Genomic DNA, 11,531 nt, shown 5'->3' on the forward strand with positions numbered 1-11,531 from the left:
AGGGAGAAAAGTTGAAGAAGCCATTGATTTGTAGTAGTTAGGCAGAGTCATCAGCAGCCAGGTTCACACCAGATTTCAGGGAGCTGGCGAGGGTTTCCAGTGCTCCCATTCCTGTTCTGTCCCAAGGTTGTGGCAACACCAATGACCTCACAGGATTGCTCCACCAAGGAGCGGAGATCCTGAAAGCATTCAGAACAGGGCATAGCACACAGAAAAGCTCAGCTGTCAGACCTCTTTCCCTTGTGAAATTTCAAGTCTGGGTCTTAAAATTATTCAGAAACCTTCAATGGCATATCTTGTCTGCATCTGTGGAAGCCCTCAGGGCTGCCTTCCTGGTGACCTCAGGACACCCTGCACAGACTTCCTTTCCCTCCCTATCTCCTTTCTGAATCTGACTCATCCTTTGCTCCAACTAGAGTCGCAACTCCTCCAGAAAGCCTGGCCCGGAAGCTTCAACCTAGGGTTTTCCCCACTGATGAGGTTTTAGCATTGATACCACCCACTCTGGGGCTCCATTATACATCTGGGTCTGGGACCCTTTCCTGCCTTGCTCTGTGCTCTGGAGAACACCCTGATTTTCACACACCTCATCTTCACCTACTGCAAGTCTGTGGGGTTCTTCCATAGGGCAGCCATGGCACACCCCTACTTGAGGTTACTGCATGGCTCCCCATTGCTCCTGCAGCCAGACTTGGGCTGCTTCTTTTCTGGCTTTCACTCAAATGTTCATTCCTCCACAAGGAACAGCCTCTTCCTCTCCTGGGCTGACTCCACCTCACTCTCAGGCCCATGCAGAAAGGTTTCTGGCTCAGGGAGGCCTTTCCTCACCTGTCCCAGATGAGCCTTCCCTGTGAGCTGCCCTGCTGTCTTGTCATCCCCACCAAGCTGCAGGGTGCTCGAGGTCAGATAGGGGTGGCAGTGGAAGGGTACTGGCCCATGTCCACATGAAAAACAGCTATGGGGATTTGAGAAATCTAAGGGAGCAGTTTGTGTTCGGCCTCACTGTCCTTCACAGTCAGGGCCCCCCAAACACCCACAGGTCCTGGAGCCCACCCTACTGCTCTCAGAGAAGGGTTGGTGACAACACTGGACCTCATGTCATCAGACTCCGCGCCCAGTGAGTGTGGCACTCTGAAGCGCAAGAAGCACTATCCCTCCCCTGCTCAAGTGCTGACAGAGTTAAGAGATTCAGCACCAGCTTCACCAGGAAATCCAGGTAAGTCATACGTTAAAAACAGAAGTAATACTGGAGAGCTAGGTGTATTTGTCATAAATTAAGTCATGGTCTCCCGGAAGGAATACGAGGAGGGGAAGCACCCAGATGGCCCTGAGGGCCTGGCCAGGTGCCCCCAGGGTGCAGTCACAGGTAAGGCTGGTCCTTGGACAGCTCCCACCTCTTTATTGGAGGAGCTGGCGACACGGCCTTCTTCTCAGTGGCAGCTGCAGCAGGGCTAGAAGGGAAACAGATGTTGGTTAGGGCCCAGTCTCCCAAGACCAGCATAGAGGAACTTGAGGGAGCCCACACCTGTACCCACCAAGAACATGCCTGCTGAGACTGTGGGTCTGTGGGCCAGAGTGAGGGTGTTTCAGAGTCCCTAAACTCCTTGCTGGGGGCTGACCAGCCCCCTTCCTGCCCAAGCCCCCATGTGAACCTCCAGCCTGCCTGGCTCCTGAGCTCAAAGCCAGCCATAAATATATAAATAGCTGGGCTTTTCCTCTAGCACCCCTTCTCACCTGTGGCCCCAGGTGGACAAGTACTCCATTCCTGTTGCCCCCTAACAGGATACTGACAGAAAGGCCGAGCAATCAGGTGATGTGTGCCCACTGCTCTTTCCTCCCTTGGGTGCTGAGCACTTGCAACATAGCAAGCACTGTACATGCCCCAGAACCCTGCTAAAACCAGGCCTCAGTCTAATGAGGCTGACAGTCGAGTAAAATTGACAAATACACCACTTGGGGTGCCTGGGTGGCTCAGTCAGTTAAGCGTCTGATTTTTAGTTTTGGTTCAGGTCATGATCTCAGGGTCCAGAAAGCAGGGAGTCGGCTTCCTCTCTCTCCCTGTCTGCTCCTCCCCCTGCTTGTGCATGCATGCATGCACAAGCTCTCTCTAAAATAAATAAACAAGTCAAGAAAGGAAAAAAGGAAAGGAAAGGAAAGGAAAGGAAAGGAAAGGAAAGGAAAGGAAAGGAAAGGAAAGGAAAGGAAAGGAAAGGAAAGGAAAGGAAAGGAAAGGAAAGGAAGAAGAAAGAAAGAAAGAAAGAAAGAAAGAAAGAAAGAAAGAAAGAAAGAAAGAAAGAAAGAAAGAAAGAAAGAAAGAAAGAAAGAAAGAAAAAGAAAGAAAGAAAGAAAGAAAGAAAGAAAGAGAAAGAAAGAAAGAAAGAAAGAAAGAAAGAAAGAAAGAAAGAAAGAAAGAAAGACAAAAAAAAAAAAAAAGAAAGAAAGAAAGACAGACAAGACAGGACAAGACAAGACAAGACAAGACACCGTTTGGCCCAGAGTGAGCCCCAAGGAGAGACACTGTGGCAACAAATCCAAGGCAAATGCCTCCTGAGACACCTAAGCCCTGGGCACCTAGGGCCAGAGACGCTTGCACACACAGTAAGCAAAAAGGGAGAAGAGGCAGGCGGACAGGCTCTCTCTGTGGAAGAGACTCCCAGGAGCAGAGGCTCCAGGGCTTCCCATCATTCCAGGAGTCTGAAGGAGCAGCCTCCCTAGGAAATGCAGGCATCCCAGGGGCAAGTGACGGGGTCTGGGGGAACTGGGTAGTGTGCCATAGTCTGGTGCTGGACTCTGGAGAATTAGAAGGTCACAAGGACACGACACCGACCATTCACTGAGTTCTAAACTATACAGCAGGCCTGGCCTGGCCCTGTCACCTTACGGATTTTGTCATACTGCAAGCCCACCATCCCTGTTTTACAGATGAAGAAACTGAGGCTTGAGAAGGCTGAAACAACTGGCTGCAGACCACACAACGAACTGGCTGCAGAGCCCAGACTCCACTGGGGTCTGAGCAAACTGGTTTGAAATCCTGCCTTTGCTACCCACTGGCTGTGTGACTCAGGCATGTCATGTGGCCTCTCGGTGCCTCGATTTCCTCTTCTGCAACAGGGGCCATCACTGCCTAACTCGTGGAGTAACTAGTAAGCAGGCATGGTGTTGACTCCGTTCTAAAACCTTATAAAGATTAATTATGAAGATTAACCTTCATAACAACTCTGGTCTAGACTAAATGTTTGGTCTCTCCCAAATTCTTGGGTTGAAATCACAACCCTGGGTAGCCCGAGTGGCTCAGCGGTTTAGCGCCGCCTTCAGCCCAGGGCCTGATCCTGGAGACCCAGGATTGAGTCCCACGTCAGGCTCCCTGCATGGAGTCTGCTTCTCCCTCTGCCTGTGTCTCTGCCTCTCTCTCTTTCTCTCTCTGTTTCTCATGAATAAATAAATAAAACCTTTAAAAAAAAAAAGAAATTTGGGGGTATTTGGGGGTACAGAACTTGGAAGGTGATTAGGTCGTAAGAAAGAAGCCCTCATGAATGGGGTTAGTGCCCTTTTAAGAAACCCTAGACACTCCTTCCTCCATGTGAGGATATAGCATGAAAATGTCATCTGTGAACCAAGAAGAGAGCCCTCACCAGACATGGAATCTGCTAGCACCTGAATCCTGGACTTCCCAGCCTCCAGAACTGTGAGAAGTAAGTTTCTGCTGTTTATAAGCAACTGCAGTCTACGATATTGTCATAGCAGTCAAGTGGATTGAGATAAACTCCCTAAAGTAGATACTGTTATCATCCTCATTTACATAAGAGATAGCAGGGATGCCCGAGTGGCTCAGTGGCTGAGTGTCTGCCTTTGGCTCAGGTCATAATCCTGGGGTCCTGGGATTAAGTACTGTATCAGGTTCCCCATGGGCAGCCTGCTTCTCCTTCTGCCTCTCTCTGTGTGTCTCTCATGAATAAATAAATAAAATCTTTATATAAAAAAAGGCACCTGAGGCCAGGGACCAAACTGGGTTTTAAGGGATCTGAAGATTTATACAATTTTTTCTTTAGGACACCTGGCTGGCTCAGCCAGTGGAGCATCTGACCATCTGACTCTTGATCTCGGGGTCATGAGTTCAAGCCCCATGTTAGGCATGGGGCCTACTTAAAAAAAAAAAAAATACAATTCTCTCTTTAAGACCACAAAGAAAATGCAGGGTGTGTGTTTGTGTACATACATACAAACATTAAGGAATACTCTTCAGCCATAAAAAAGAAAGAAATCCTCCATTTGCAACATATATGGACCCTAAGAATACTACAGTAAGTGAAATAAATCAGACAGAGACAAATACCGTAGGATCTCACTGAGGTGCAGAATCTAAAAAAAAAAAAAAAAAAAAAAAAACAGCAAAGCAGGATCCCTGGGTGGCTCAGCAGTTTAGCACCTGCCGTCGGTCCAGGGTATGATCCTGGAGTCCTGGGATCAAGTCTCGCATTGGGCTCCCTGCATGGAGCCTGTTTCTCCCTCTGCCTGTGTCTCTGCCTCTCTGTGTCTCTCATGAATAAATAAAATCTTTAAAAAAAAAATGCAAAAAAAACCAAACTCATAGATAACAGAGAAGAGACTGATGGTCACCAGAGGCAGGAGGCAGGTGGGGGGGTAGGTGAAATGAGTGAAGAGGGCCAAAAGGTACAAACTTCCAATTATAAAATAAATAAGTCCTGGGGATGTAACGCATAGCATGGTGGCTGTAGTTAATAATACTATATTGTATATTTAAAAGTTGCTAAGAGGGGCCCCTGGGTGGCTCAGTGGTTGAGCATCTGCATCTGCCTTTGGCTCAGGTCATGATCCTGGGATCCTGGGATCGAGTCCCGTATTGGGCTCCCTACAGGGGGCCTGCTTCTCCCTCTGCCTATGTCTCTGCCTCTCTCTGTGTGTCTCTTATGAATAAATAAATAAAATCTTTAAAAAATAAAAATACAATTAAAGTTGCTAAGGAGTACATCTTAAAAGTTCTCATCACAAGAAAAAAAACATGACTCTGTGTGTGGTGATGGATGCTAAGTAGACTTACTGTGGTGATCATTTTACAAGGTACACAAACATCAAATCTTTACATAGTAGTATGCCCGAAACTCCATAATTGTTATACGTCAATTATGCCCTGATTTTAAAAAAAGTACAAAATTACAAAAACACCACCTGCACTTCTCCTGGAGCTCTTGAAGCTTCATTTGCAGGAAACATACCCTGGCTGAGCCCCAAACCCTATCCTGGGGTGGGCGGGGATTAAGAGTTCTCCTACGAAAAGCCCCCGCAGGGCAGTTCCTGACATAGTTGATATTCAAAAATGGGGCCCTGAAAAGTACAAGGAAGAGAAAGGGCTTGTTTCAGGCCAGGATGTCCTCACCTCTCTGCAGGCTTGCCTGGCGCCAATACCTTCTTCGAGGACATGATGACTAAAGGCGGCACAGCTTCCCGGCGGCCATCGCGAGTGCAGTAGTAGTTGCTGGAGAGCTTGTGGCTGGGGCCCACAGGGAGCTTGGGAGGAGGCTGAGTTCTGAGGGTAAAGAACATCAGCATTAAAGCTAACAGAAAGTCACTTTTTAAAAAGGATTTTATTTATTTGAGAGAGAGCACACGTGCATGTGCATACACGCACCAGGAGGGAGGCAGAGAGAGGGGGAAAGAGTCTTAAGAAGACTGCGCTGCACTGTGATGGACACAGCACCCCACATGAGGCTTGACCTCACAACCCCAAGATCATGACCCACCTGAGCAGAAACCAAGAGTCAGACGCTTAACCAATGAAGCCACCTAAGTCTCCTGATAGAAAGTCACTGCTGGCTGGGCTGGCATGGGCCTGTCACTTCAGTCACTGGGCCGCGGGCTAGGGGAATCCCTTGGTGCTCTGTCATGGGTGTATGGCTAGGGAGGATCTGAGGCCCTGAAGCAGGTAGCAGTCTCTGTTTTGATGTGAAAGTGCTGGAAGGCAAGGCCTAAATATACTCCAAATGTGACCGGTATGGAAGACCTTTTCTGAGGCTTCTCAAGGAAGGGGGCAGCCCAGACTGGACACATGTGGAGGCCAAGAAAAATTAAGGTCATTCCACCTCAAGTTTAGCATTAGCACAAGTACAGCCATCTTAGGTCCCTGGGAATAAGAGCTGAACTTTACAGGAAAAACTGCAGAATGTCCTAGGCAGGGAATCCCATATTGGAAAGACAATAAAGCTCAGAATGCCCCCAACAGAGAATCCCATATCAGATCTTAAGAAACTCCCCCACCCTTTCCCCCATATTGGAATGGAAAAAATTCCTCCACCCCTTCTGAAGATCCCCTAGACCAACCCATAAAAAACCCAGCTGTAACCCACTTTGGGGTCCAAGTCCCTGCTCCGCTGTGTCGGGTATACTTGGACCCAAGCTCGAGCTTGTAAATAAACCCTCGTGTGTTTGCATCAGTGTCGGCTCCTTGGTGGTTTTTCGGATTCGCAATCATGGGCACACCACACACAGGTCTGTTCCCACCCCACTGTGGCCCAAAGCTTGCATCTGGCCTCACTTCTACCTGCAGGAGCTCCAGAAATGAAGAGGCCAGGGCCTGAGACTCTGCCCACCTCATACACAGTAGTCTCAGTGTATAAACACTTGGGCAACAGCTCCAGACTTAGCTTATTCTGAGGGTCTTTGTTCCAAAGGCCAGGCTACAGAACTTCTGGGTTTCTAGTTATCTCAGGAACTCTCTGAAGAACCCTGCTGGGATCAAGGCTTATTACTCAAAGAGCACATAGTCCTCTGAGGTCTCTGCATTTCCTGCCACCTCCCAGTCACCAAAGCTATAAGCAGAGCTGGGGTGGAGGTGGGGGTGGGTGAGTGAATAGAGAGCTCTGTCCTAAGTTGGGCTAAAATCTGGGGTGTATTTACAAAGAAGCCAGAAGCTTAAAATGGAAACGCTAACCTCAAAACAAAAGAGAAGCCTCTCTGGAAAACAAAGCAGAGAGGAAAGGCATAAAAAAATAGGAGAAATCATAAAATCACTGGGTTTTCATTGAAGCAGGTTTTAAAATAACTTGTTTGGTACCTGTTTCGCCAGAACTTAAGTTTTTCTTAAAACAAGTGATAGCCATTGTATGAAAAAAAAAAAAAGAAAGAAAGAAAAACACATAAAAATATAATTTAAAAATTTAATATTAAAAGCAGTATCCTGGGGCAACTGAGTGGCTCAGTCAGTAAAGCATCTGGCTCTTGGTTTCGGCTCAGGTCATGAGCTCAGGGTCATGAGATCGAGCCCCACATCATGCTGTGCATTTAGCGTGGTCTGCTTGAGATGCTCTTTCTCCTCCCTCTGTCCTTCCCTGACCCCCTTCACACACACACCTGCACTCTCTCCCTCACTCTAAATAAGTAATAAGATAGAGGGGATCCCTGGGTGGCTCACTGGTTTAGCGCCTGCCTTTGGCCCAGGGTGCGATCCTGGAGTCCCCGGATTGAGTCCCACATCAGGCTCCAGGCATGGAGCCTGCTTTACCCTCCTCCTGTGTCTCTGCCTCTCTCTCTCTCTCTCTCTCTCTCTCTCTCTCGATCATAAATAAATAAATAGGGATCCCTGGGTGGCGCAGCGGTTTAGCGCCTGCCTTTGGCCCAGGGCGCGATCCTAGAGACCTGGGATCGAATCCCACGTCGGGCTCCCGGTGCATATGGAGCCTGCTTCTCCCTCTGCCTGTGTCTCTGCCTCTCTCTCTCTCTGAGGCTATCATAAATAAATAAAAATTAAAAATAAATAAATAAATAAATATTTTAAAATAATAATAAGATAGATAGATACATAGATGATAGATAGATAGATAGATAGATAGATAGATAGATAGATAAAAGCAATATCCTGGGGCACCTGGCTGACTCAGTGGAGCCTGTGACTCTTGATCTCCAGGTTGCAAGGTCAAGTCCCACATTGCATATAGATTACTTAAAAATAAAATCTTAAAAAAAATGTTTAGATAAGCACACTTTTAAAATTTTATTTATTAGAGAAAAAGAGAGCTCACAAGCAGGGGGGAGTAGAGGGAGAAGCCAACTCCCCGCTGAGCAAGGAGCCAAACGCAGGACTCAATCCCAGGACCCCGGGGATCATGACCTGAGTGGAAGGCAGACGCTTAACCGACTGAGCCACCCAGGCACCCAAAAATAAAATCTTAAAAAAAAAAAAAAAGGAAAAGGGAATATCCTGAGACCCTCCCCCCAGTGGGCGTGGCCATAGCTTCCCACCACCCCAGCTGAAAGGTAAGAACCAGTGCGCAATGGACACACATGAATCACTAGGGGGCGCCGCCACCCTAAGGACGGTGGAAATTTTATAAAACCGTTTCCTTCCTTAACTGGCCCATCAACTACCCAACATAGAAAACAACTTAAAATTTCTGATGTTTACAATGCGTTACAACGTGTAGGTATTCACATAAATTTGGTTATTCAAACGCTACTTGTCTCCCTCTGGTGCTGATCCTCAATGGCTGCCTTACCTCTGACTTCCAATATACTGCTCTCTCTTCTTTCCTCAATGTTCCGGCCACACTGGCCTCCCTATTTCTGGTTCTGTCGGCCTCAAAAGCCTTGGTGCGTACTGTTCCCTCTATCCAGAATGTTCTTTCAAGAATTACCCTTTGGCTCCTGCTTATTATTCAGGTGACTCAAATGTCAATGCCAGGAAGAAAAAAAAAAAAAAAAAAAAAACTTTCCTGACCACATGACCTGAGTAACCCTCCAGCTTACTTAATTCATTTTGTCTTCAGAGCATTCCAGAATGCTTTTAACCTGTTGCATTCATTTCCCTACTATGTTTTTCTCCTCCTAGAACTTGAACTCCGTGATAGGAATGAGGGAAGGGGCTTGTAAATATTGAGTAATTTTTGCACATAAGTGAGTTTGGACTCAAGATACTCCTGGGCTTAAACCCCAGCTGTTACTTCGTAGCTTCTGAGTGACTTTAAACAAACGATTCTCTCTCTGAACCTCCAGTGTGTGTGTGTGTGTGTGTGTGTTTTCACCTGCAGCTTGGGGATGAGAACACCAACTGGCAGGGCCACACACTGAGGACTGCACAGCTACATGATCCCCACAATGAATTCATGTGCAACCTGACTGTTCCAAGAGCAGCTGGCTCTGAGTACAGGAAAAGGTAAAAGCAAACCTCGGCTTCCACAACCTGCCGGGGACCGGAGGCAAGCTTCCGGCCCAGCGCACTAAAGGTCTTAAAAGAATACGAATTTTGTTCTTGATGCAAGAATAACAGGACAGGAGAAGGACAAACATTATATGTTCTCATTCATTTGGGGAATATAAATAATAGTGAAAGGGAAAATAAGGGAAGGGAGAAGAAATGTGTGGGAAATATCAGAAAGGGAGACAGAACGTAAAGACTGCTAACTCTGGGAAACGAACTAGGGGTGGTAGAAGGGGAGGAGGGCGGGGGGTGGGAGTGAATGGGTGACGGGCACTGGGGGTTATTCTGTATGTTAGTAAATTGAACACCAATAAAAAAAAAAAAAAAAAGAAAGTGGAAAAAAAAAAAAAAAGAATAACAGGACAAGGCCGGAGTGTGGGCAGCGAGCGGGGCTTCCTCACCGCTTGGCGATCTCCTGGTAGCGCAGCTGCAACTTCGCCTGCAAATCGTGCTGTGGGAGGAGAGGAAGGAGGTCAACCCTCAGGGCACCCCAGGAGAGGAGAGGAGAGGGCGAGGGAACAGGGCCATCCCGGAAGGGGGGATGGGGCAGAAGGGAAGGTCGGAGATGGGCAGTCCAGTACAGGAAGAGGAAAACTAGGGCCAGGGCCACAAGGTACAGGGCTAAGAAGGTCCTGACAACTAGGCAGATCTCAGGCCAGAATGGGTCGAGGGCCGGGGCGGAGGTGGGTGCGTCGGCTGAAGGAGTCACGAGTTGGGGGTCCCCGGCTGAGACACGGGTTCCAGCCTAGGAACCTCAGGCCTCAGACCCAAGGGTGCACGAGGTAGGGGACTAGCGGCAGCGGGTCGAAGGCGCACGGAGCCCACAGCCCCCGCCCCCGGTACGGCCCTTTCCTCCCCGCGCACCCCGGATGCCCAGTTCCGCAGGAGCCGGATAACGCGAGTGGCGGACGCCATCTTCCGTTTGCGCTGAAGAGCGCCGATGACGTCCTACCGCGGGGGATGTTGGGAAGAACGTTCATGGTCTCGCGAGAGCGAGAGAGGGAGGGCGGGGCCGGGGCGTAGTATAAAGGGTCTTCTCGGAGCACGTGACCCCTCTCCGCCCGACCGCCGCCGCGCCGCCATCATGGACACGAGCCGTGTGCAGCCCATCAAGTTGGCCAGGGTGAGGTGGGGGGCCTGAGTTGGGGACGAGGATGGAGAGATGGGGTGGGGGGGTCGGATTGCCCAGGCCTGATCCCAGCTTCTCTCCACCAGGTCACCAAGGTGCTGGGCAGGACCGGCTCCCAGGGACAGTGCACGCAGGTGAGCGAGCGGGTGGGGACGCTCGCGGGGTCTGAGCCCTGACGACTCCCTGGCCGGCCGGACCGTGAGAACCGGAGTCCCCTGTATCCCAGGGCTCCCGGAGTGCCCCGACACCCCACGAGGGCCCTGCCCACCGGGCCTGAGATCCGTGGACCTCGCTTCCCGGGCCCCGACGCCCCTCCCCGTGGCTTGGCCCGTCCCAACCACCTCTTTGTGGCTCCGTGCCCGACCGAGTGTGCTCCGCTCCCGAACAGGACCGGAGCTGCAGCTGCCCCTCCCGGTGGCTGCTGTTGCCGCTCGAGAACGTCGTTCTCCACGACCTGCTCTTGGGCTTCTCTTCCGGGCGCGGCTCTGCCTCCCATACGCAGCCCCTTTCTAAGTATTTCCGAGCCGGCCCCAACACGTCCCCTGGATCGAACGCCTGAGCGCCTGGGTGGCTCAGTGGTTGAGCATCTGTCTGCTTTCGGCTCAGGTCGTGATCCCGGAGTCCTGGAATCCAGTCCCGTATGAGGCTCCAACAAGGAGCCTGCTTCTCCCTCTGCCTGTGTCTCTCTGCTCCTCTCTCTGGGTCTCATGAAGATCATAAGATCTTCCCAAAAAAAAGAAATTTTGTGCCTATCCGCGACTGACCCTAACTGCTTCATGTCCTCTTGGTGGGGCCCGTAGGTGCGCGTGGAGTTCATGGACGACACCAGCCGCTCCATCATCCGCAACGTGAAAGGCCCCGTGCGCGAGGGCGACGTGCTCACGCTATTGGAGTCAGAGCGAGAAGCTCGGAGGTTGCGCTGAACTTGTAGCTGGTGAGTCCGGGATTGGGGTTGGAAGTGTAGAAAGGGTTTACTGAGATTTGCAAGACAGGGGAGGGACTTGGGCAGTTGCTGGGTTGCCCTCCCGTATCTCATGTTTGGGTCTGTTTACAGGGTCCTGGATGTCTGGGTCGACCACTTGGCTCACAGGGATGATCTGCGATTGTTAATAAAGCGTTTATGTTGTATGTAAACTTGGGATCTTGTCTGGATGTCACTAGGCTTATAGTATCACTATTCTCCCAGGGATCCAC

General features: G+C 49.8%; 3 protein-coding genes across 13 annotated transcripts in view; 2 read left to right on the plus strand and 1 right to left on the minus strand.

Moving 5' to 3' along the window:
* HNRNPM (heterogeneous nuclear ribonucleoprotein M) overlaps positions 1-11,531 on the plus strand; it is a 276,948-nt gene that overhangs the window by 134,230 nt on the left and 131,187 nt on the right. The window lies entirely within an intron of this gene.
* Positions 1,242-10,214, minus strand: NDUFA7 (NADH:ubiquinone oxidoreductase subunit A7). The gene is made up of 4 exons (XM_077860175.1): positions 10,073-10,214; positions 9,610-9,659; positions 5,396-5,545; positions 1,242-1,451 (listed from the first exon to the last, which is right to left on the minus strand). The coding sequence occupies exons 1-4, from the start codon at positions 10,121-10,123 to the stop codon at positions 1,361-1,363; spliced, it is 342 nt and encodes a 113-aa protein (XP_077716301.1). The 5' UTR covers positions 10,124-10,214; the 3' UTR covers positions 1,242-1,360.
* RPS28 (ribosomal protein S28) lies at positions 10,212-11,471 on the plus strand. The gene is made up of 4 exons (XM_077860174.1): positions 10,212-10,331; positions 10,424-10,471; positions 11,138-11,271; positions 11,392-11,471. The coding sequence occupies exons 1-3, from the start codon at positions 10,293-10,295 to the stop codon at positions 11,258-11,260; spliced, it is 210 nt and encodes a 69-aa protein (XP_077716300.1). The 5' UTR covers positions 10,212-10,292; the 3' UTR covers positions 11,261-11,271; positions 11,392-11,471.

The sequence above is a fragment of the Canis aureus genome, chromosome 19 (genome assembly GCF_053574225.1).
Source record: "Canis aureus isolate CA01 chromosome 19, VMU_Caureus_v.1.0, whole genome shotgun sequence".
Lineage (NCBI taxonomy): Eukaryota > Metazoa > Chordata > Mammalia > Carnivora > Canidae > Canis > Canis aureus.

Bases quoted from the DNA above. Each gene is read 5' to 3' on its own strand.
- NDUFA7 (XM_077860175.1), bottom strand. From the start codon at position 10,123: ATGGCGTCCGCCACTCGCGTTATCCGGCTCCTGCGGAACTGGGCATCC. The intron at 9,660-10,072 runs GTGCGCGGGGAG...CTCCTCCCACAG, and splicing joins TGCGGAACTGGGCATCCGGG to CACGATTTGCAGGCGAAGTT. The intron at 1,452-5,395 runs GTGAGGACATCC...TTTCCCTTCTAG, and splicing joins CCAGGCAAGCCTGCAGAGAG to CCCTGCTGCAGCTGCCACTG.
- RPS28 (XM_077860174.1), top strand. From the start codon at position 10,293: ATGGACACGAGCCGTGTGCAGCCCATCAAGTTGGCCAGG. The intron at 10,332-10,423 runs GTGAGGTGGGGG...TCTCTCCACCAG, and splicing joins AGCCCATCAAGTTGGCCAGG to GTCACCAAGGTGCTGGGCAG. The intron at 10,472-11,137 runs GTGAGCGAGCGG...TGGGGCCCGTAG, and splicing joins CCCAGGGACAGTGCACGCAG to GTGCGCGTGGAGTTCATGGA.